This window comes from Sebastes fasciatus, chromosome 3 (genome assembly GCF_043250625.1).
Source record: "Sebastes fasciatus isolate fSebFas1 chromosome 3, fSebFas1.pri, whole genome shotgun sequence".
Classification (NCBI taxonomy): domain Eukaryota; kingdom Metazoa; phylum Chordata; class Actinopteri; order Perciformes; family Sebastidae; genus Sebastes; species Sebastes fasciatus.
In genome coordinates this window covers 1,397,873-1,418,913 of record NC_133797.1, presented here as the reverse complement: position 1 = coordinate 1,418,913, position 21,041 = coordinate 1,397,873, and the positions used below count along the sequence as shown (strand labels likewise).

The 21,041-nt window shown below is 41.9% G+C and overlaps 2 protein-coding genes across 9 annotated transcripts in view; one reads left to right on the top strand and one right to left on the bottom strand.

The window, feature by feature from the left end:
• ppp1r12c (protein phosphatase 1, regulatory subunit 12C) overlaps window positions 1–8,350 on the bottom strand; it is a 22,628-nt gene extending 14,278 nt beyond the window's left edge. For 2 of the 8 annotated variants that reach the window (XM_074627321.1, XM_074627370.1), the window contains exons 1-10: window positions 7,971–8,349; window positions 5,710–5,884; window positions 5,472–5,602; window positions 4,963–5,081; window positions 3,281–3,440; window positions 2,996–3,140; window positions 2,727–2,801; window positions 2,576–2,640; window positions 1,292–1,494; window positions 945–1,018 (exon numbers count right to left, since the gene is read on the bottom strand). In XM_074627321.1, coding sequence (XP_074483422.1) covers window positions 945–1,018; window positions 1,292–1,494; window positions 2,576–2,640; window positions 2,727–2,801; window positions 2,996–3,140; window positions 3,281–3,440; window positions 4,963–5,081; window positions 5,472–5,602; window positions 5,710–5,884; window positions 7,971–8,176 — 1,353 coding nt within the window. In that variant the 5' untranslated portion in view covers window positions 8,177–8,349. Of the gene's footprint in view, window positions 1–944; window positions 1,019–1,291; window positions 1,495–2,575; window positions 2,641–2,726; window positions 2,802–2,995; window positions 3,141–3,280; window positions 3,441–4,962; window positions 5,082–5,471; window positions 5,603–5,709; window positions 5,885–7,970 lie in introns of all 8 variants that reach the window. The other 6 variants (XM_074627331.1, XM_074627341.1, XM_074627355.1 and 3 more) reach the window with 6 other exon arrangements.
• A 1,591-nt stretch (window positions 8,351–9,941) lies between these two features.
• LOC141763177 (nicotinate-nucleotide pyrophosphorylase [carboxylating]-like) lies at window positions 9,942–17,132 on the top strand. Its single transcript, XM_074627616.1, has 5 exons — window positions 9,942–10,097; window positions 11,160–11,413; window positions 12,736–13,043; window positions 15,641–15,772; window positions 16,715–17,132. Exons 2-5 carry the CDS (start codon window positions 11,161–11,163, stop codon window positions 16,922–16,924), a joined length of 903 nt encoding a protein of 300 aa, XP_074483717.1. The 5' UTR covers window positions 9,942–10,097; window position 11,160; the 3' UTR covers window positions 16,925–17,132.
• The last annotated feature ends 3,909 nt before the right edge of the window (window positions 17,133–21,041 follow it).

Below are 21,041 nucleotides of genomic sequence, written 5' to 3'. Positions count from 1 at the left end.
TGCTGATAAAGTGGATGGGTTATCCCTAAAGTTAGCGACAACAACGGCATAGCTTACTTAAGGTGGGCTGACCTTTAAGGTGGACCAGCTATTCTCATATCAGTGACAAGCCAGTCCTCTGAGTTTTGGAGGAGCTGCTGCTGAGTCAAGTACGACACCTTTTGGTAAAATTCGGTATACTGGTCAGGACCGGTGTTGTGGCTTAATATCAAACCGGTTTGAACATTTTTACACCCAGACCAACTCTAAAAATTACTGTTTTTGTCAATGGAGTCTGGTGGCTTTGAAGGGGGCATAGATAACAGCTTCAGTTCCCCCGTTGCTGCTGTCCCCGTCCACAGCAGTACATTGCTTTGCTCCCGTGCTGGTATTCCTGTCTGTTTCTCCAAACTGGGTGCGTGCTGACCGTCATCTACTGTAGGTAACACACTGACTATGTTTAAGTACCTCATACAACCCCACTTCACAACATCCGAACTATCCCTTTAATCCAGACCAAAACCCTTCCACGTCTTCAGATTAAATGAATTGATTTGCAAAGTTTGGAATTACATGTACATGTACATCAGAGCTTTTGGTTTTGAAATTGCATGTACATTAGACATACCACATTCTGGCCTTTTCTGATTTCCTCATATTCATAATATTGTTCTTGGTCATTCTTTGTTCTTTACACCATATGTGTAAGAAAACTATTAAATGAAAATAAAAAAATATTTCTATGTCAATTTACAGCAGAAAATTCCAAACCCCCAGTCCAAACAACAGATATGTTTCCATCAAACTGCCATGCACATTTAGGGTTTCTGTTTTTCAGACATCTATCAAATTAGTTGGAAAGACATCAACTAGGTTGGAGCAAATAGAAAAGGCTATGTAAAATAGTAGTTAGTAATGCACTGTTAAATCAACTATCAAATTGTGTGACATATTGGACTGTGGACTGTGATTTTTACCTTGTCAGCAGGGCTGACTGTGGATGTGGTCAAACTGTCTGGACTAGACAGGGTGGAGCTTTCTGGGAAAAGAGAACCGGCATCTTTTGGAATCAGCATAATTACACACATTTACAGAGTATGTACTACACATTTAAAGAGTATGTAGTATGCATTTACAGAGTATGTGCTACACATTTACAGAGTATGTACTACACATTTACAGAGTATGTAGTACACATTTACAGAGTATGTACTACACATTTACAGAGTATGTAGTACACATTTATAGAGTATGTAGTATGCATTTACAGATTATGTAGTACTCAAAACTGCCAACACAGCAGCTGACTTACCGGGGCTGATCTCTTTCTCCTCACTCAGCTCCAGGCCTCCTGAAACACCCCTCTCTTTAGACTGGTCCTGCACATTCATCTTGTCTTTACTGCTCATCCTGCACACTGAGCTCCTGGAAGACATGAAATGGGGACAGATGTTGGCACTGAGGGACCTCATTGGGTGACACTGCCCAACACGGTTCACCTTTCCGTGTGTCTCACTGCAAGTAGATATTTTCACAATTAGAGGTGGGCGATCTATTCAATATAATTTATGTATTGTGGCTTGTTCTATGTGGGATGTAGGAAATGGCTACATTGCGAACATCGAGTACTACAAATATTAATTGTCAAGTCATTTTTTAAAGCCGTCGGCTTGAGAATCGCTTTGGCGTTTTGCTTCTCCTGCGGCTCTCTCCCTCCCTCTCATGCCACATACTCTCTTGGAGCGAGGGCGTGTGGAGTCGAAGCAGTGATGTGTGTATGAGGCGTGTTTTTTGTATCTAGAGGGAAGCAGGGAACATTGAAAAAGCCCTGAGAGAATAGAAGAAGTGATGTGCCAAAGCGGGTTTATACGTGCCGAGGTCAGAAACAATAATGGAAGATGCCAGCCTCTACTTCGGAAAAGACGGTCAAACTAGCCGCCACGTTGCTTTGCGGTACGTGCATATACTAGGATTACGGTAAGAGCATGTAAGAACTGACTTCAAAATAAAAGCGACCAAGAGATCTTCCGGTGAATGTGATAATCAATTTCACATTACTTCAATAAGTTAGTCAGTCAGGCAGTCTGTCAATAATAAATAAATAAATGTAAATAAATGACAAAATCAATAAAATGTATTATAATTTAAAGAAAAACTACCACCTGAAAACTGTATTTCAGAGAAAATTTTTATTTCAATTGTGTGAATAATTAGTCGAACATAATAGGAATACATTTCCAAAGACCAATGTAGATTTCAGAATGATAGTACACCACCTCAGAGTGTTCAGATTAGTTTGCTAGAATGATCACGGTGGTACGATCAAAGGGTTAAATCAAACAGTAATGTTATTTTAGAGAAAACATTGAGATATTATTTATAAGCCATATCATCGAGCCCTAATCACATTCTTTAATATTGTTATTATTAGGGAATAAATGAAGATGTTACTAGGAGTATGGCATGTTCATTTGTTTTTAGTTCATGCTTAATACCTGTCAGGCACACTTACCCTTAGTGTTCACAGGAAGGAACAATTAAAAGGTTTTTATCTGGGAAACATTTGATTCAGTATAAGTTACAGATGAATACTAACCTCCGACGTTTGTTTTGTACGTTTGCCACGGTGGACCCTTGTTGGTTTTGCCTGTCCAATATGGACTGTGGAGAGAAAGGCGGCTGTCAGTGATCTTTTAAATCACGTAGAATAAATGTATATAATACCAGGTACAGTCAAACTATCTCACATTTGCTTGTTTCTGTGATAACTCCTCCAGGAGCTCCTCAACGCTTTCATCAGCTACATCAAAAGGTGTCTGACCCTACAAAGTAAGAAACAACATGACAAACATGAAATTGAAAACAAACTGAAAAACACGGGATGATTTACCGTATGAAGTTGCCCTATAAATGATCTAAATGTCATGGTAAATGTTACTTCTGTAAATCAAAGAACACGCTGAACATAGACGTATGATGTAATAAGAATGGTTTTCATAATTTGTTTGAGCCTCACCGCGTTGCTGCGGGCCTCCATATTGCACAGCTGTTCAGCCAGAATGCGACAGGCCTCCCCCTGACCCCAGTGTGCTGCAGCATGGAGAGGCGTCCAGCCATCAAAGTCCATAGCTGACACATCGAGCCCACACTGACACAGTATCCTGGACAACACAAGAGCAAGGTGACAACAGCACAACTGCACAAGACACAATGACAAAATATAGACTTCCTGAAGGAAAAAATAACATTTCTAAGTTCAAATATTATATATCCATTATGAAAATCGTCAGGAGATGCTTACTTGAGGGCCTCTAGGTAGCCTTTGGCAGCAGCCACATGCAGTGGGGTGGCCCCGGTCCTGGGGTGTCGTACATCAGCGGGCGGGCCCTCAGTCAGCCAGGTCCGGGCATCTGTCATGATCTGTTCCTCCTCCAGCCGCTTGGCTGCCTCCAAGTCCACACCTGAACACAGACAGGAAATGTTAAACACATGCTTCCCTTGTTTTATTTTATAAATGCAGTACCTGTGAGGGTTTCTGAACAATATTTGTTATTGTTTTGTGTTGTTAATTTATTTCCAATAATACAAATATACATACATTTGCATAAAGCAGCATATTTGCCCACTCCCATGTTGATAAGAGGATTCAACAGATGAAAAATGTGTGAATAATTTGCGATTAATCGCGATTAACTATTGATAATCATGCAATTGATTGTGATTAAATATTTTAATCGATCGACAGACTAACTACAAATATACATTTATTTTCCACTTCAAATTTTTGCATTTGTAAGATTAATATCATTGGTTATCGTATTAGTATCAGCCCCAACAAACAGATAATCATCGATTATCATGATCAGTCCTAAAATCCCATATCGGTGCATCTCGACTAATTATGCTTCCTCTTAGCAATATGTCGGGTATGAACTTCTCTCTTAAGCTCTCGTCCAGACCCCCCCCAAACCATTCTTTACACCACTACTTCTGCCACTTCATGTACAAACGAGTGCAACACTCTGAATGTCTTCCAGAAAAGTGATAACGGTGCAAACTGAAATAAATTGTAAGCACGGTGCTTGCAACGCGAATGTGTCACACAATATGGAAGCTGAAATTTTTTTTTAAAGTATGTGCCACTTTTCCATACCTTATTCAGCACTGGTGTTTCTATTTAACTCAACAAACATATACAAAAACTAGGGCTGTGATTATAAAATATTTAATTGCATGATTGTCCATAGTTAATCGCAATTAATCTCAAATGAATCACACATTTTGTATCTGTCCAAAATGTACCTTAAAGGGAGATTTGTCAAGAATTTAATACTCTTATCAACATGGGAGTGGGCAAATATGCTGCTTTATACAAATGTATGTATATATTTGTTTTTTGGAAATCAATTAACAACACAAAACAATGACAGATATTGTCCAGAAACCCTCACAGGTACTGCATTTAGCATAAAACAATATGCTCAAATCATAACATGGCAAACTGCAGCCCAACAGGCAACAACAGCTGTCAGTGTGTCAGTGTGCTGACTTGACTATGACTTGCCCCAAACTGCATGTGATTATCATAAAGTGGGCATGTCTGTAAAGGGGAGACTCGTGGGTACCCATAGAACCCATTTAGTTTGGAGTGTTATTTAGCGTTCTTTGTGATTAGCTACTATGACATGGTTGGTACCGATGGATTCCCTAGGCTTTCTGGTTTTATATGATGCCAATATTTTCACTTTAGCCTCACTATCTTAAAATTGAGCCCGCTGCAACCTAAAAATCGCAAGTTGCATTAATGCGTTAAAGAAATTAGTGGCATTAAAACCAAATTGCATGAACATGTTATTATTGCGTTAACAAAAACATATGCTGTAAATTCAACAGAACATGCTCTAGAAAGAAAAACATTCGCCCCAGATTAAGCAAAAACATCCTATTAAAAGGGGTGTGTAGTTGTCAAAGGACAGCACTCACCCTGCCTCAGTGTGTAACCCTGAAGGAGGGACTCAGTGGTCTCATCCAGGGCAATGTCCAGAGGAACGTCACCGTCACAGTTCACAGCAGAGAGAGACGCACCTTGCTGTAAAAGAAAACTGACAAACATGGACAGAGTGAGATTCCATTTAACTACAGAACTACGTTTACAAAATCTACAAAAGGACAACCAATTCTAAATAGACACACCTAATCCTATCACATTATCTTCAAAGAGAGGCCAAAAGGCAATATTCACACAGCAAGAGACTGTAGGAAAAAGGTGCATCAACTGTTAAATCTTTTGAGCTGCATGCGTTTGTGTGCCAGGCCAGCCCACTCATGCTTTAGCTGACTGCCAAACAGGACAACAATGTTAGTATTGTTGAATGCACAAATACTCTGGCACCCACACTGCATTCTGACGTCCCCAAAGTGGCAAAGAGTACTGTATTACACAGCTGTTACGCTGCTGTATTCTGCTAACTGTAGAGACATATACTACACACTCTGCAATGTCAGGGTAACCACAGGAGGCAGCAACATGCAGCGGTGTCCATCCCTCACTGTCAACCTGGTTCACATTGGCACCATGCTCCAAAAGGAAGGACACTATCTCCATGCTGCCGTCTATGCAGGACTGTGTAGAAGAGAGGAAAACAAAAATAATGCAACTGTAAGTGTTTCTCAGTCATCTCAGCATCAGCTAAAAATGTCAATGAAACCTCAGAGGAGAAACTGTTTCACCTGGTGGAGAGCAGTGATTCCATCGGCATTGGAACAGTTGATAATTTCTGCCACATCATCACCATTCCTCCTTTTGGTTTCTTTGGCCTCCTTCAGCATCACCTGGGCCTCTTCTGTGTCCCCGCTGGCGCACGCAGCCAGGAACTCTGCAGCCCTGTCAAACCTCACCCTTTTCCTAAAGACAGAGGATACACGCAGCTAGATGACCTCACTGGTTATTTAAAGAAAACACATGCCATGTAGCACCAGTGTGTATCATGCAGGGAAAAGACAAAAAAGAAACACCTTACAACAAAGTTGCAGTAGCCCTGTAGGAAAAGCCATTGTGATTTGATGAGACTGTTGACAGGGTTTAGTCACAGGATGAGGCTTTTCTATGCTTTTATTCCAGTTAACAAATCCCATGAAAGGACTAAAGCCAACAATGCATTGTCCCTTTCTGTGGATCTCAGCCTCAAGGCCACTTTCAATATTTGCACTATCTGTTTATATCATGTTTATTTTTGTTTATAGCTTGTTTTGTAAATTGTACATTTTATTCTTATTTTATTCGAACGTTTTATCTATTCTTTTGTTATTATACAGTTTGTCTTGCACCAACAAAGCCAAAGAAAATTCCTAGTGTATACTTCTTGCACCTGGCAATAAACACCATTCTGATTCTGATTGTTCCTACTGAAGATGTAAATCTTTAGAAATTTGTCATAACTATAAAGTCTAATTTTTAAAAAGGACTAAATCTAGGTCTGACCCAAATGCTACGAAGCGTCAACCGTTGCCATGGTATTCAACCTATAAATCAGTATTCGAATGCTTCTGTTTTTTTGTTTTTTTTAAAGTATGTAATAATAATGTATAAATCCCATAATAGCCCATGAAATAAGTTATAATCCCACAACATTATTCCTTTTTCATACTCAAAATGATTTATTATTAGTTATTCTCCGACAGATATTGCTGTTTGTTGTGTGTAGAGGTGCGTGTGTGTACAGTAGTGTGGCAGGGGTACAGTCCCGGACACTGAAACGGGGGAGATGGAGACAGACAGACAAAAGAACATGTCAGCCTGCCGCACCGTGCACCTTCGAATACCTTCGAATATATCTCACCAAAGCCCAAAAAATGGTATTCGGTACAGTCCTAACTGAATCATTTCCTACAACAGCTGGGCACATTTTGCAAACAATACTCCAACAGGGAATTATGTATTTCTTGGTAACTATTGTCAACTGTGGATTTGGTGCGCTAGTGATTATTTAAGGCAGCAGGACAGGGTATGTAGAATCGACCCCAAATAATCCACAGTGGCCATTTTCATGTTAATGAAGGAGCATGTCCCCTAGTATGTCCCCACACCAGTGTGGCTCACTGATATGTTTTTAAAAGTTTTTGGATGACGATGGAAGTCTATGGATAGAGACAAGCAAGACCAGACATTGAATACACACGCGGCAATAGTTGCTGTATGATCAGGTGGTTTTGGTCTTCTCGTGGGGATTTGTTGACAATAAGGAAAATATGGAATAACACAAGATTTTACTGTGGTTGTTTCTGAAGCCATAGTTTTTGTGTTGCAACACAAACTTTCCTGTAAGTGTTTTTCAGTCAGTGTTGGTGAGGCTCTTCTTGTGACCACTCTTTGCTAATGCAGATGATGTCATCATAAATATAGAATTTCATTACCAATATTCAAATTGTTCCAGTATTTGTGACAGATGGACCTGCATCAACTCCTGTAATACAGGATAGTTCATTATTATATTTCTCAGGTATGGGTCAGCTTAAACACAGATAGTCACTGCCTGTAATGTTGGTGTACTGGTGGGACACAAGCACTGCACAATGATATCTTATGGCAGTCCCAATCATCCTGATATGTGAAGAGGAGAAAAATGAATTATCAACACAGCGCTGGACAAGCAGACCCGAACCAAGACTAACCCAGACCAGACTAACTGGATGAGACTGTGCTAGCTAGCTAACATGCTAATAGAAACACTGACAGTTTGAACAGAAACAGAACATGATGATCTGAATTAAACGATCAACGTTATTTAGCAGCAGGAGGGCTGGTAGAATGCACTGAAAGACATTTAGCTTCTATTATTGTGTCCAGCCCCAGTCCAACAGTCCAAGCCCACGCACACGCACAACATTCCTCCTTTAGCCTGTGTTGAGCTGGTAAGCTAAGCTAGCTGTGTGGTAGGTAGCAGGACGGTTCTGTAGAGCTGTAGAGCTGTTAACAGGAGACGGTTCCTCACCGTCGTTTGAGGAGCGGGCTGATCTCCTCTCTGCCTCCACACACAGGTGGCGGGTCGCTGCCCTCGGCCTCCGGCTCCCCCGCTCCGTGCTCGTTCTCGGCGTCGCCCCCCCACCTCCTCCTGGGCACGGCCGACGCTTTGTTGGTGCCTGAGCTGGCCCAGCGCTTCAGCTGCTCTCGCCGCTTGGTCCTCGCAGAGTCCCCCATGACTTATCCGAGGAGGACAGTGTTGTTAAAAATGAAGCATTCAGTGTCAGGGACCGACACACCCTCCATGTGTACACTTTCACTTCCTGGTTCGTGCTCTCTGGATGTGGACGAAGCCTCGGCTCCGGCTCGTGCTCGTTGTCGTCGGGAGCGCGCAAAATTGCTCTGGCTTGTCGGTGTGACGTCACCGCCGCTGCTCTGTAGAGTAGTTCAGGGACATCCGGAGAGGAGAGCAGCTGACCTCAAAGCTCCATGCATGAGCATTGTGCACATACAGTCAGTTAGCGCTACACTTCCTGTCATTGTTTTTTCTTGTGAGACTCTGGTCAGTTTTATAATTGAAATAATAGCGTGTCCAAAACAAATGAATAACTATAGGAGCCCTAGTTAGGCCTACAGCTTCTTAACCCTAAATGGTGCCCTATTAGAAAGTGGGACTGGACTACTGAAGGATCGGACTGTCTGATGGGAACCCGTAAGCTTTGAGGATATTGAGTAACAATGTATAAGTTCCTCCTGTTTGCCTCCCCATATGGAGACAGCAGGGTCAGCTTATTGAGACTACAATAAACCACATACTATACACTATTTAGTTTAAAGGTGAAATATGCAACCATGTCCTCCTACTTTTCTGGGCATGTCTCCATCTAGCACTGTTCACCCTGAGGGGCGGTATACCTTGCAATGAATGCTAACCTGAGGCTGAAAAAATGTTGGCATTGGACGTTTCTGCAAACCAGGGATACGTTGAATGACAACGCTTTTGCATTCAGTCAGAGCAAGTGACGTGGTTTAAAGAGTGAAAAGAGACACATCGGACAGGCGGGAGGGGAGGTGGATGGGTCCACAAACACATGGCTGTCATCCAGGAGACTGCTGTTTGCATCCTGTGCATCACATTACAATCAGCTGTTTGTTGGTGTCCTGTGTTCACAACCTCCAGGGTCATTTTCACTTCACAACTGTAGCAGTTTTAAGCCCAACTATGTAGTTCTTTCCTAAACCTAACTATAGTGGTTTTGTTACGGTTGTTACGGTTGTTAGGGTTACCAGTTAGGTTACGTTGATCTGTTGGTACATTATTATTTGAACCAAACCATGATCTTTATTCTAACCATAATCAAGTAGTTTTGTTACCTAAGCCTAACCAGTCATTTCACAACCATAACCATGTGGCATTGTGCATTTCTGCAAGTGTGATATGAGGATGATATGAAACATACTAATGAAATGTATTTTTGGTTTAGAAACGTCGCCATTCAACGTATCCGTGGTTTGCAGGAATGTCCAGCGTTCATAAAATCACCTAAGCTGTTTTAAAAGAATCAGCCTTTCATAGTAAAAGCAATGCTGATGTTCATCTCATCTGAGGTTGAGTAGTTTGTATTGCTTTTCACCATGGTTTGTTGTTGCAAAAACTTCCCTATGCATAATTAGCACACAGCTGCTGACCACAACACCCTTGGGGGACACATTGAGAGCAAGAAAGGCCCAAAAATGACCTGATCACTGGTGTAAAGCCTTTTTTTGGAAACAGTCCGGTATAGGCTTGTATGCAGTGCTAGTGACACAGATGAAAACAATTGTGCATAATATACCCACTTTATCACAAATTCCTAATGCAAAAGAGTTGCCTAATGTAGTTTTTCGTGCACAGCCTGTGGATTAGCATGTATGTTGCTCAGTTGCATTGACTTAAAACCTTGACTTTACCTCATTTTCCAAATATGTATGCTGGCCTGGCTGGTTGGTTAAAACAATCAATGTTAAGCCCAGAGTGCTAACTCTTAGATAGCTTGTAAACATTTCAACATGGACGCAGGGTCAAATTCCACGTCACATTTTCCCTGTGGCACTGTGTGCACAGAAATACAACCCTACAGTCTGTGACCAACAGAAGAAAGGAGAGCCATTGATGGAAGTAAGTAAATAACTCATTTGCATTTATTTGTGCTCTTCCAATCTTGGACTAGACAACTATGAACTTGTCCATGTGTGACAGAATATGCTGTGGTTGTAATAATTCCTTGTATTAATCTACCTAGTTGTAGTTTATGATACAGCACTGACTTCTTCAGTGGAAACAGACATGTGAACCCTTTTAAAAAGGAAAAACCAACATAAAGTGTTGTAGTGATGTGTTGGACCACTACAAGCCTCTACAACATCTCCAATGCTCCTTATAGATTCTCCAAGTCTCTGAAACTCTACTGGAGGGATGAACAGCATTTTTCCTAAAGATTTCTGCTCATTTGGTGTTTTGATGATGGTGGTGGATAGCGCTGTCTGTGTTCAGTTGGGTTGACTGGTGTCTGTGAAGGCCACAGCATATGTTTCACCAGTCAGCGAGCACTCATACCCTGTATGGAATCTGCCTTCATTATGTTTCTCCACTCCACTCTTGTGTAGTTTGACATAAAAGAGGAATCTGGTGGGTGGGGTGGTGAGAAACTGATCTGTTGAATGTAGTCTCAATATATAGATAGGCCTATTTCTTTAAAGAGGACCTATTATGCTTTTGTCCTATTTGCCTTTTTCTTTAGTTTACTATATAGAGTTTTGTGTATGTAAAAGGTCTGCAAAGTTACAAAGCCCAAAGTCCAGGCCAAAGGGAGTTACCCTCCCCCACAGAAACACTGCTCCTGAACTGCCTGAAACGCCTCACTTGAAGTCCCACCTTTTCTTCCGTAACATGGTGATGTCACCAAATAACACAGAGTATAATATCTGCTTTGGTGATCATGCAGTTGTTGCTTTGCTAAAACTCCTCCACTGCCATTCTCCTCTGGAAACAGAGTGAGAGGAACAATGCAAATCTATCATCCCATTTTCAAACTGTCATCTACAGTACATAGCCCAGGATCTTCACACAGTCATTGTGAGACAAGAATGCACCTTATTTCACTTCATTATCTGATTTCAGTTCCCACTTTCATGTCAAGTGGAACAAGTTACAAGTTTCCTCCATTCCCACATGTTTCAGAATGTCTCCGCCCGCACCCAATGCAGCACACTCCATCCCACCTCACACTCTGACCCGGCTGGCACGAGAGTGGCTGGCAGAGGACACACCAAACTTTGACCCGGCGGGAGTGTGTGTGGGGTCACAGGAGGTCGAAGCGAGGTTGCTGTGTAAAACACCACACAGCATCCTGGCAGGGAGCCCCTTCTTCACAGCAGTGTTCACAGAGCTCGGCTGCACCGTGGACTGGATGTATGAGGAGGGAGCCGATTCTGGTAGGCATTACATACTGTCTTCCAAAGCACCAAGATATAAGTTTAGATAAGTTTATAAATCCCTAGAGGGGAAACTAGTTTGGTCGCAAACAACAAATAACAAAAGATTAACTAGTCAGATAGCTCACAACAGACCACACAGAAATACATACTGCCGCAGTACAGGGGTTTGTAAGAATATATCGAAAATATAGAGCATCGCGATATTGTGTTTTGTGATACTGTATTGATTCTCAACAACATTGTATTGATTTTGTATAATAGTTTATATGCAAAGTGTATGTTCCCTCTCAGTGTATGTGCCCTCTCAGTGTATGTTCCCTCTCAGTGTATGTTCCCTCTCAGTGTATGTTCCCTCTCAGTGTATGCGCCCTCTCAGTGTATGCTCCCTCTCAGTGTATGTTCCCTCTCAGTGTATGCGCCCTCTCAGTGTATGTTCCCTCTCAGTGTATGCGCCCTCTCAGTGTATGTTCCCTCTCAGTGTATGTTCCCTCTCAGTGGATGCGCCCTCTCAGTGTATGTTCCCTCTCAGTGTATGTTCCCTCTCAGTGTATGCGCCCTCTCAGTGTATGTTCCCTCTCAGTGTATGTTCCCTCTCAGTGTATGTTCCCTCTCAGTGTATGTGCCTTCTCAAAGTAGAGCTATGTTGTTGGATGTTACAAGGACTCTGACAAATGTAAATGCAGATCCCACTGTTCTGATTGCATGAAACAAGTAAACTTTTTATACTCAGATTTTATGCATAGTGGTGTGTTCTTTATGCTATGACAGTTTTCCTAAAATTAGATTTGAAAAATTGCAATATATCACCTTGCTTACAGTATCACAATATATTACAATATATTGAATCGTAGACCCTGTGATACATATCGTATCGCCAGATTCTTGCCAATACACAGCCCAACTACAATACTAACAATAAATCACAAACTAACACATTTTCCATGAGGACATTAGGCCTTTGCTCCTGAAAATGAGACCAATAAAGCAGCCAATGCATCTTGAAAAAAAAGACAGTTTAAAAAGTACGACCAATATATCAGAAAACAAGCAAATATGACAAGACACCACAGAAGGCCGTCTGAGCGTTTTAAAGACTGAGAAAATAACCCTGTTGATGGCATCAGGTTTACCTCAAATAGGGCTTGGAAACTTGATAAGAACTTGGGGCTGGGGTTTAAAAGTTGTGGACATTTACCAGGCACAGAGAGTGTTACAAAAGATGCTACCGAGATGCATTATGGGAATTCACCCAGTGTTTTCACTAAGTCAGGATAGCTCTGCTGCATGAATCCTCCAATGTCTTTATTTCACCTCCACAGGTCCAGATGCAATCACGCATGCTGTGGTGAGAGGCCCAGCAAGGTGCCTCCTCCTCGGGGAAAGGCCGGCTCTTAACTGCCTGGCCCGGGCCTCGGGGATCGCCACACGCTGTTCTCAGCTCCAGGCAATGGCAAGAGCGGGAGGCTGGCATGGAGAAGTGGCTGGCACACGCAAGACCACCCCGGGCTTCCGTCTGGTGGAAAAGTACGCCATGCTGGTTGGCAATGTGTCTATGCACAGACAGGACCTGAGTGGAATGGTGATGCTGAAGGACAACCACGTCTGGGCATCAGAGAGTATCACACAGGTGGGCGGCACCAAAAACCTCTTCAAGTTAAGCAAGTTAAGCAGTATAGAGTGCTACAGGAATGAGTCCTAAAACCTGGAAATACTTAGCATTTTAGCACTTCCGGTTCCCTCGTCTGGAAGTCAATGGGTTTTTAGTTAGATGCCTGAAAAAAGGTCTGTGGTTAACACAAGCTGAAGAGAGTTTAACACTTTGTTCTACGATATAAAATACATCAATAAATATCCCACTCGTGAATTTTGTAGCCTTTATGTGTCCTAAAAAAGGCGGTTGCTAACAAGTGGCTAAATGAGACTACAAAACGTCATCACGCTGACTCGTCCTCCTTTACAGCCTCGTTGTTTATACTCATGCTCATGCAACCGTGGTGTAGTTTGTTTATAGCGTTCACGCTTCAAAAATCATAAAAGTGGTGTTTATTTGTGGAGATTATCTTGCTGAACAAAATGTGTGTTTGCTACAGAGCCTATTTTAAACAATAATCCAAAACCCAATGGAACAATCCCGTTGGCTTTTTGTCAAGGGAATCCAGGGCGATGCTAACTTCCTGGTTGGCCTACAAAAATACATCATCCCTGGAGCACTCTATTAAAGAGAAAAATAAGAAAGCAAAAAAAGCCATAATCATTTTTAATTTGAATTTAAAAAGCAACAAAATACATAATTGCAAAATTTACTGAGAACGTTATGCTGAAATATAAATACCACTCTGTTCATAGCATTTAAACATTTTACTTTTAAAATGATCTATTTTAATTAATGTGGGTTCATTTACCCACTTTTTAGGTGCGATTTCAAAAACTTGGTTCAGCAGTGTTTTTTTAGGGTTCACAAATCCAGACAGAAAATTGTACAACAGACAAAAGAGTCTACAGACGAGCTGGCATCTGAGGCTGGACTTAAGAATAGTGGTGCTTTGAGCTGAATGCTAATGTCAACGTGCTAACAATCACATTGCTAACATGCTGATGTTTAGCAGATACACATGTTAGCATGCTAAAATTTGCTAATTAGCACTACACCCATAGTGCGGCTGAGGCTGATGTGGATGTCATTAGTTTTGCAAGCAGGCCTATTTGGTCGTAAACCAAATATTGGACAAACTGAAATTTTGACCTAATGCTGCAGCTAGAGGAAAAGTCAGGGGATCACCAAAGTCAGTAGATTTCATCCTCTGGGGACCATGAAATGGTACCTAAATGACAGTGATTGTCCATAGTTAATTGCGATTGATCGCAAATTAATCACACATGTTTTATCTTTTCAAAATGTACCTTAAAGGGAGATTTGTCAAGTATTTAATTCTCTTATCAACATGGAAGTGGACAAATACTATTGCTTTATGCAAATGTATATATTTATTATTGTAAATCAATTAACAACACAAAACAATGACAGATATTGTCCAGAAACCCTCACAGGTACTACATTTAGCATAAAACAATATGCTCAAATCATAACATGGCAAACTGCAGCCCAACAGGCAACAACAGCTGTCAGTGTGTCAGTGTGCTGACTTGACTATGACTTGCCCCAAACTGCATGTGATTATCATAAAGTGGGCATGTCTGTAAAGGGGAGACTCGTGGGTACCCATAGAACCCATTTACATTCACTGATCTGGAGGTCAGAGTTCAAGGGACCCCTTTGGGAATGACCATGCCATTTTTTCCTCGCCAAAATTTTGCGTAAATTACCCTCTTTCTCGACAAGCTAGTATGACATGGTTGGTACCGATGGATACTTTAGGTTTTCTAGTTTCATAAGATGCCAGTATCTTCAATCTAGCTTTAAAACTGAGCCCACTACAACCTAAAGTTGCGTTAATGCGTTAAAGAAATTAGTGGCGCTAAAACGAATTTGCGCTAACGCGATAATAATGCGTTCACTTTGACAGCCCTAGTACATTCAAGTTGCTCATATTCTGTGGTAAAATTTGGATCTGAAATCTAAAAATTGTATTCAGAAGAGGTTACATTTCCACAATAAGATTTTCAGTTGCTCATAAAATTATAACCTTTCTTTATTTCCATAGATTTTCAAGTGTAAATACCACTAAATTTATAGCTTTAAAATATTTTAATTTGAAGACCTTCTATCTGAATGTATGCCATTTCAAATCACCTCCTTTCTAAAAGCTGTGCAATTTTAAGGTTCAGAAATTTGGATTGTATTCACTATTCAATATAAAAGCTTTTTTCAAGTTGCTCAAGCATCAGTTTTACAAGCATTAAGTAACTAAAGTCAAACAGCGAAACCATTAATATGACTGCATCCAGTATTTATTATTTTGATAGAATATTATTTTGATCAAACTATTCTATCAAAATAATAAATACTGTCTGAGTTGAGCATTCAACTTTAAATGAAAACCTTTCACTTCAAAATAACACAAGTCAAAAAGATACACACAGTCTTCCTCTTTAAGTGTATTTATGGAGCCTATGGTCATGTGAGTTGTGTGTTGCAATCTAGTTTTTTAGGAAGTTTGGTTTCTGTAAATGTTGCAAATGTCTGACAGAGACTGCTATCTGTCCTAAGTTCAGGTGTGGTCACAACACATGCAACTAAAAAGCCCAACCCTGTTTGTTGTCTAGGCTGTGAAAGCTGCCCGGTCAGTGTGTGGCTTCAGCAGTAAGATTGAGGTGGAGTGCCGCTCTGCAGAGGAGGGCAGAGAGGCAGCATGTGCTGGAGCAGATATCGTTATGCTGGACAACTTTCAACCTCAGGTAAAGGATATTAAAATAACACAAGCCCCAGTCACTTCTCATTTTCATTGCCATGTTTCCACTCACTCTGCCAATTAAAGTGTCAGAAGGCAGAATATTTTTGGCATCATTTTTGGCAAAAATTCCATAATAACCTTTCAGCATATTGTAATGCAAGTGCTCTGAGAGAAAACTAGACCTGTGCTCCTCCTCATGGCTCTGATTTCAGGCTTTAGAACATCTAGCCTGTGACGGGAGACTTTGACCAATCACAGGTCATTTCAGAGAGAGAGAGAGCATTCCTATTGGCTGTTCATTCAACAGAGGCAGCTGTCAATCACTCACCAACTCAGATTAAATGGTCAAACCAGGCAGCGCTGATCAAATGTGAATCAATATTCTGTCACTGTAATGTCTATTTCTCTCCTCAGATGTTCTCAGAATCATCTTGTAGTGTACTGTTTAGCTATAAAATGAGAAAGTCTGCTCCAGCTGGTGGGCGGTGCTTGGTATTTCCTCAACTGATCTCAACATGACTGCCGGGTCACAAACTTTAAAATTTTACGGCTAAACAGTACACTACAAGATGATTCTGAGAACATCTGAGGAGAGAAATAGACATTACAGTAACAGAATATTGATTCATATTTGATCAGTGCTGCCTAGTTTGATCGTCTGATCAGAGGTTGTGAGTGATTGACAGCTGCTCAGAGACGGCAAAGCTCCAGCTCGGCTCTGATTGGTTGTTTTCTTCCGGTCTGTGAAATCTTGCAGGTACCATTAGGAGCACCACAGGACACAGAGGCACATTTTTTCAGATTATCTGTCTCATGCACTACTGTCAGGATACAGTGAACATTGTATAAAAATAACTTTTTTTTCATCATATTTGCTCCAACCTGCCCACTCTTTAACCTCTACATGAAACAATACACCCCTCCTCCACCCTGTCTCTCACCACAGGAGCTCCATGTTGCAGCTCGTGCTCTGAAGGAGGCGTTCCCAACACTTGTGATCGAGGCCAGCGGAGGAGTGACTCAGGAGAACTTAACTATGTATTTCTCCCCATATGTGGACATCATTTCTCTGGGCTGCATAACACAGGGCTGTCCAGTTGTAGACTTTTCGCTCAAGGTCCAAAAGCCTATTGTTAACTCAAGCCTCCAAGAATGATGACCACCACAAATAGGATGTGAGTGCCACAATGATTGAATGAGAAAATTATGAATGTGAGATTTTGTTATGAAAAATAGAGGAGCCTTTTTTCCCCAACTATTGTTACAGTGGTCTGCTGTTCTGCTAAAGCTTTACAAACTCACATCCTGTTTGCTCACTGTGTCATCAGTCATTTGATAAGGATTAAAGGAAAATAGAAACAAGACTGAACTTGCTTCTCTGCTGGGGCCATGACAATTTCATGTAGATCTTGAAAATCAAAATATGCAAAGCTGCATTGCCGTAGAGGAACAGCAGTCACAAGTTGAAACTAATCAGCAGAGTAACCACAGGAAGGAAAATGAAGGTAATATAGGTTAGCAGGCAGCCTATAATATGACCTAGCATGTCGAAGGGTTGATTCACCCAAACATTTTTCTAACTAGCGGTGTCTAGCCATGCAGATAGCTTAGTTTTAGTTTTCCAGCTTTTGAGGTATCCATAAAACATCAGCTGGCTGCCACTCCACACACAATGGAGGTGAATGGTGTACACAACACTGAACATGACATACAGAAAATGCAACCTTTCTTTCCAGAAACAATGTCCTGATTATTTTTTGTTTATAAAACGGGTATGGCATTGGTTAATAGCCGTGGTATAATAACCACATACCACTGTTATGACGTCTAGCTCCTTTGCATTTTCAGTATCACTCCGCGTTTGAGAAAAACACAAGCTGCCTTCACATGATAAAAAATGTGCCCTTTGCTCACTGTGACGTAGGGCGCAGAGCCTTGCAGAGGCATAGCACAGTGCAGGTATAATATGCCATCAAAAAGTGCACAAGGAATGGGCGCCTGGGTTAGCTCAGTTGGTAGAGCGGGCGGTCAGTATTAAGGCTTAGTCCTGACCGCGGTGGCCCGGGTTCGAATCCGGCCTGTGGCCCTTTCCGCATCCACTCTCTCTCTATCCACTGTCCTGTCATAAAAATGGAAAATGCCCCCCAAAAAAATAACTTTAAAAAAAAAAAAAGTGCGCAAGGAATGCCATTCACTGTTTCTAGGCAGGGCCGGCTCTAGCCCTTTTGGTGCCCTAGGCCAAATTCAGATTTGGACCCCCCCGCCACCGCCGGCACCGCCCTTTATAAGCCTAATTGTTTTGTGGATATTCTGACGTGTTCATTTATGTCGATTATTGAGGTCATAATTAGTGTTAGAGTTGTATTGGACTGCATTATACTAATTAACTGCACCCTAATTATAGTACCTAGTATATAAAGAAGTTCATTTTAGCTCAACCATGACAACATTAAAATGCTGCTCACCCAATAATGCATCAGTAATCACATTCCAATAATGAATGGAGCAATTCTGTGTAATGAGTACTTTTACTTTACAGTACATTTTAATGCTATTACTTATAAACTTTTACTCAAGTACATATCAAAATGCAGGTCTTACTTGTAATGGAGTATATTTATACTGAGGTATTGCTACTTTTACTTAACTAAAAGATCTCAATACTTCTTCCACCAATGAAATAAACCATCCTTACTTTACCACATTTGTGAGATGGTATAATTATCAGAGCGCACTGGGGTTCTCACAAGTTATTCACAGGTTTCTCTCTTTAACACCCGGTTTATAGATAACTGTTTCATATCTTTATTTGAGTCTTGTTCTCAGTAAATCCTTCTTATTATAGTGTATACATGTTGCAGGGGTTAACCAAAATGTGTGTGGTTTGGGGTCCAGGCTAATTTTAAGATGTTAAACCAATATGATACAAACAAACAACAAACAAATACAAGGCACAATCCCAGTGAATTGAATCCTGCCACTAATAAACTTGAATCTGCATAAGATCATTGTTGTCATCATGTTGTCAATCATGTTATTAATAATAATAATAATAATAGTAATACATTTTATTTGGTGGCGCCTTTCAAGACACCCAAGGACACCTTACAAAGATAAAATTACACTCAAACAGATAAAAACAGCCAGACATGACAAACACATGTAGGCCAGTTTGAACAGGTGAGTTCTGAGGTGGGATTTGAATGTTGTAACAGTGTCAGACTGCCGGATATGAGGAGGGAGGGAGGGAGTTCCCATGGTGCTGAGGCGTGAGGTGGGGGTGGTCAGAAGACCAGCTTATGATGAGCGGAGGGAACGGGAGGGGGTATACTCCTGAAGGAGGTCAGTGGGGTAGGTGGGGGCGAGGTTGTGGAGGGCTTTGTAGGTGAGCAGAAGGTTTTTGAAGTCAATCCAGTATTGAACATGGAGCCAGTGTAGTTGGATGAGGATGGGGGTGAGGTGGTCGGAGGATTTGGTGCGGGTGATGATCCGGACGGCAGAGTTCTGAATGATTTGAAGTCTGTTGAACTGTTTGGTGGGAAGGCCAGAGAGGACAGCGTTGCAGTAATCAATCCGGGATGTAACAAATGCGTGGACCAGGATTTCTGTGCTGGAATGAGACAGGGATGGGTGGAGTCTGGAGATATTACGTAGGTGGAAGAAAGCAGTCCGGGTGACGTTTTTTATGTGGTGTGCAAAGGAGAGGGTGCTCTCTAGGGTGACCCCAAGGCTCTTGACGTTGGTGGAGAATGGGACGGAGAAGCCATCAATGATGAGGTTTGGAGCAGTGGTGTGTTGTGCTTTGGAGAGGTTGTTTTTGGAGCCGATGAGCAGGGCCTCTGTTTTATTGCCATTGAGTTTTAAAAAGTTCCTGCTCATCCAACTCCTGATGTCTTGTAGGCAGGTGGTGAGGGAGGTGGGTGGCAGGGCAGCGGTGGGTTTAGCTGAAATTTAGAGCTGTGTGTCGTCGGCATAGCAGTGAAAGTGGACATCATGATGACGGAGGATAGTGCCAAGGGGAAGGAGATAAATGATGAATAGGAGTGGACCCAAAACTGACCCCTGGGGGACACCCCGTGAAACAGTGGAACACCTTGACCTGTGGTTGCTATGGATGAGCTCAGAGATGGTAGATTCTGTTGTTGGTGTGAAGTTAGAGAGGGTGCTGATGAGTGGTTAGCAGGAGGTTGCCATCCAGGGTGGGTCACATGGGGAGGTGCAGGATGATGGTGGATGGTGTTGATTTAGTTATCAAAGAATTGCAGAAAGGCAGTGCAGTGATCAGTGGAGGTATTTGGGGGGAGGGTCCTTGGAAGCTGAAGAAGGTGGTTGACTGTTGAGAAGAGGGTTCTGGTGTTGCCTTGACTGGTACTAATGAGGTTGGAGTAGTAGGAGGATTTGGCCGGGAGGCAGCGTTCTTGTAGAGGTGTAAGTGTTCTGTGTATAGTTGGATGTGCACTGAAAGTCCAGTCTTTTTGTATAACTGCTCAAGTCGACGACCGGTGGTTTTAAGATGACGGAGGTCAGCGGTGTACCAGGGAGCGGTGTGGGTGAGGGAGAATGAGCAGGTTTTCAGGGGGGCCAGGGTATCCAGGGAAAAGGAGAGATAGTTATTGTAGTGACTCACCAGTTCAGCAGGGGAGGCGGATGGGGGAGGACTAGGGGAGGAGTTAATAAAGGTGATGAGATCTGTGATATGCTTGATGTTTCTGAAGGAGATGGTTCGTTGCTCTTTTATTTTAGATAGGGTGGCGTAGACCTCAAATAGGATGACTTTGTGGTCAGAGATGGGAAGGTCAGTGAGGTTATGAGGGGCGATACCAGTGCAGCAGATTAAATCAAGTATGTGACCTATGTTATGGGTTGGGAAATTAACATATTGTGTGATATCGAGACATTCAAGGAGTGAGGTGAAATCGTTGGTGAGACCAATGGAAGAGTTGTCAATGTGGATCTTGAAGTCACCCAAAAGGATGACAGTAGGGGACATGGCACACACAGATGTTAATAATGCTGAAAGTTCAGTGAGAAAGAGGGCAGAGGGCTTTGGTGGTCTGTAGAAGGTGATAATGATGATGGGTCTTGGAGCCTGTGAGTTTTACAACTAAACACTCAAAAGTGGAGTGATGAGGGTCGGTGACTGGACTGACTTTAATGCTCTCACGATAGAGCACAGCAAGACCACCCCCCCCTCCAGGATGCACGGGGTTTGCTAATATATGCAAAACTAGGTGGGACAGCTTCATTAAGCTGGGAAAAGTCGTTTGGCTGTT

What these genes read in the sequence shown, in the direction of transcription:
- LOC141763177 (XM_074627616.1), top strand. Translation starts at nt 11,161, where the DNA reads ATGTCTCCGCCCGCACCCAATGCAGCACACTCCATCCCACCTCACACT. An exon ending in TGAGGAGGGAGCCGATTCTG is followed by an intron (nt 11,414 to 12,735) that starts GTAGGCATTACA and finishes TCACCTCCACAG; the next exon opens with GTCCAGATGCAATCACGCAT. An exon ending in CATCAGAGAGTATCACACAG is followed by an intron (nt 13,044 to 15,640) that starts GTGGGCGGCACC and finishes TTTGTTGTCTAG; the next exon opens with GCTGTGAAAGCTGCCCGGTC.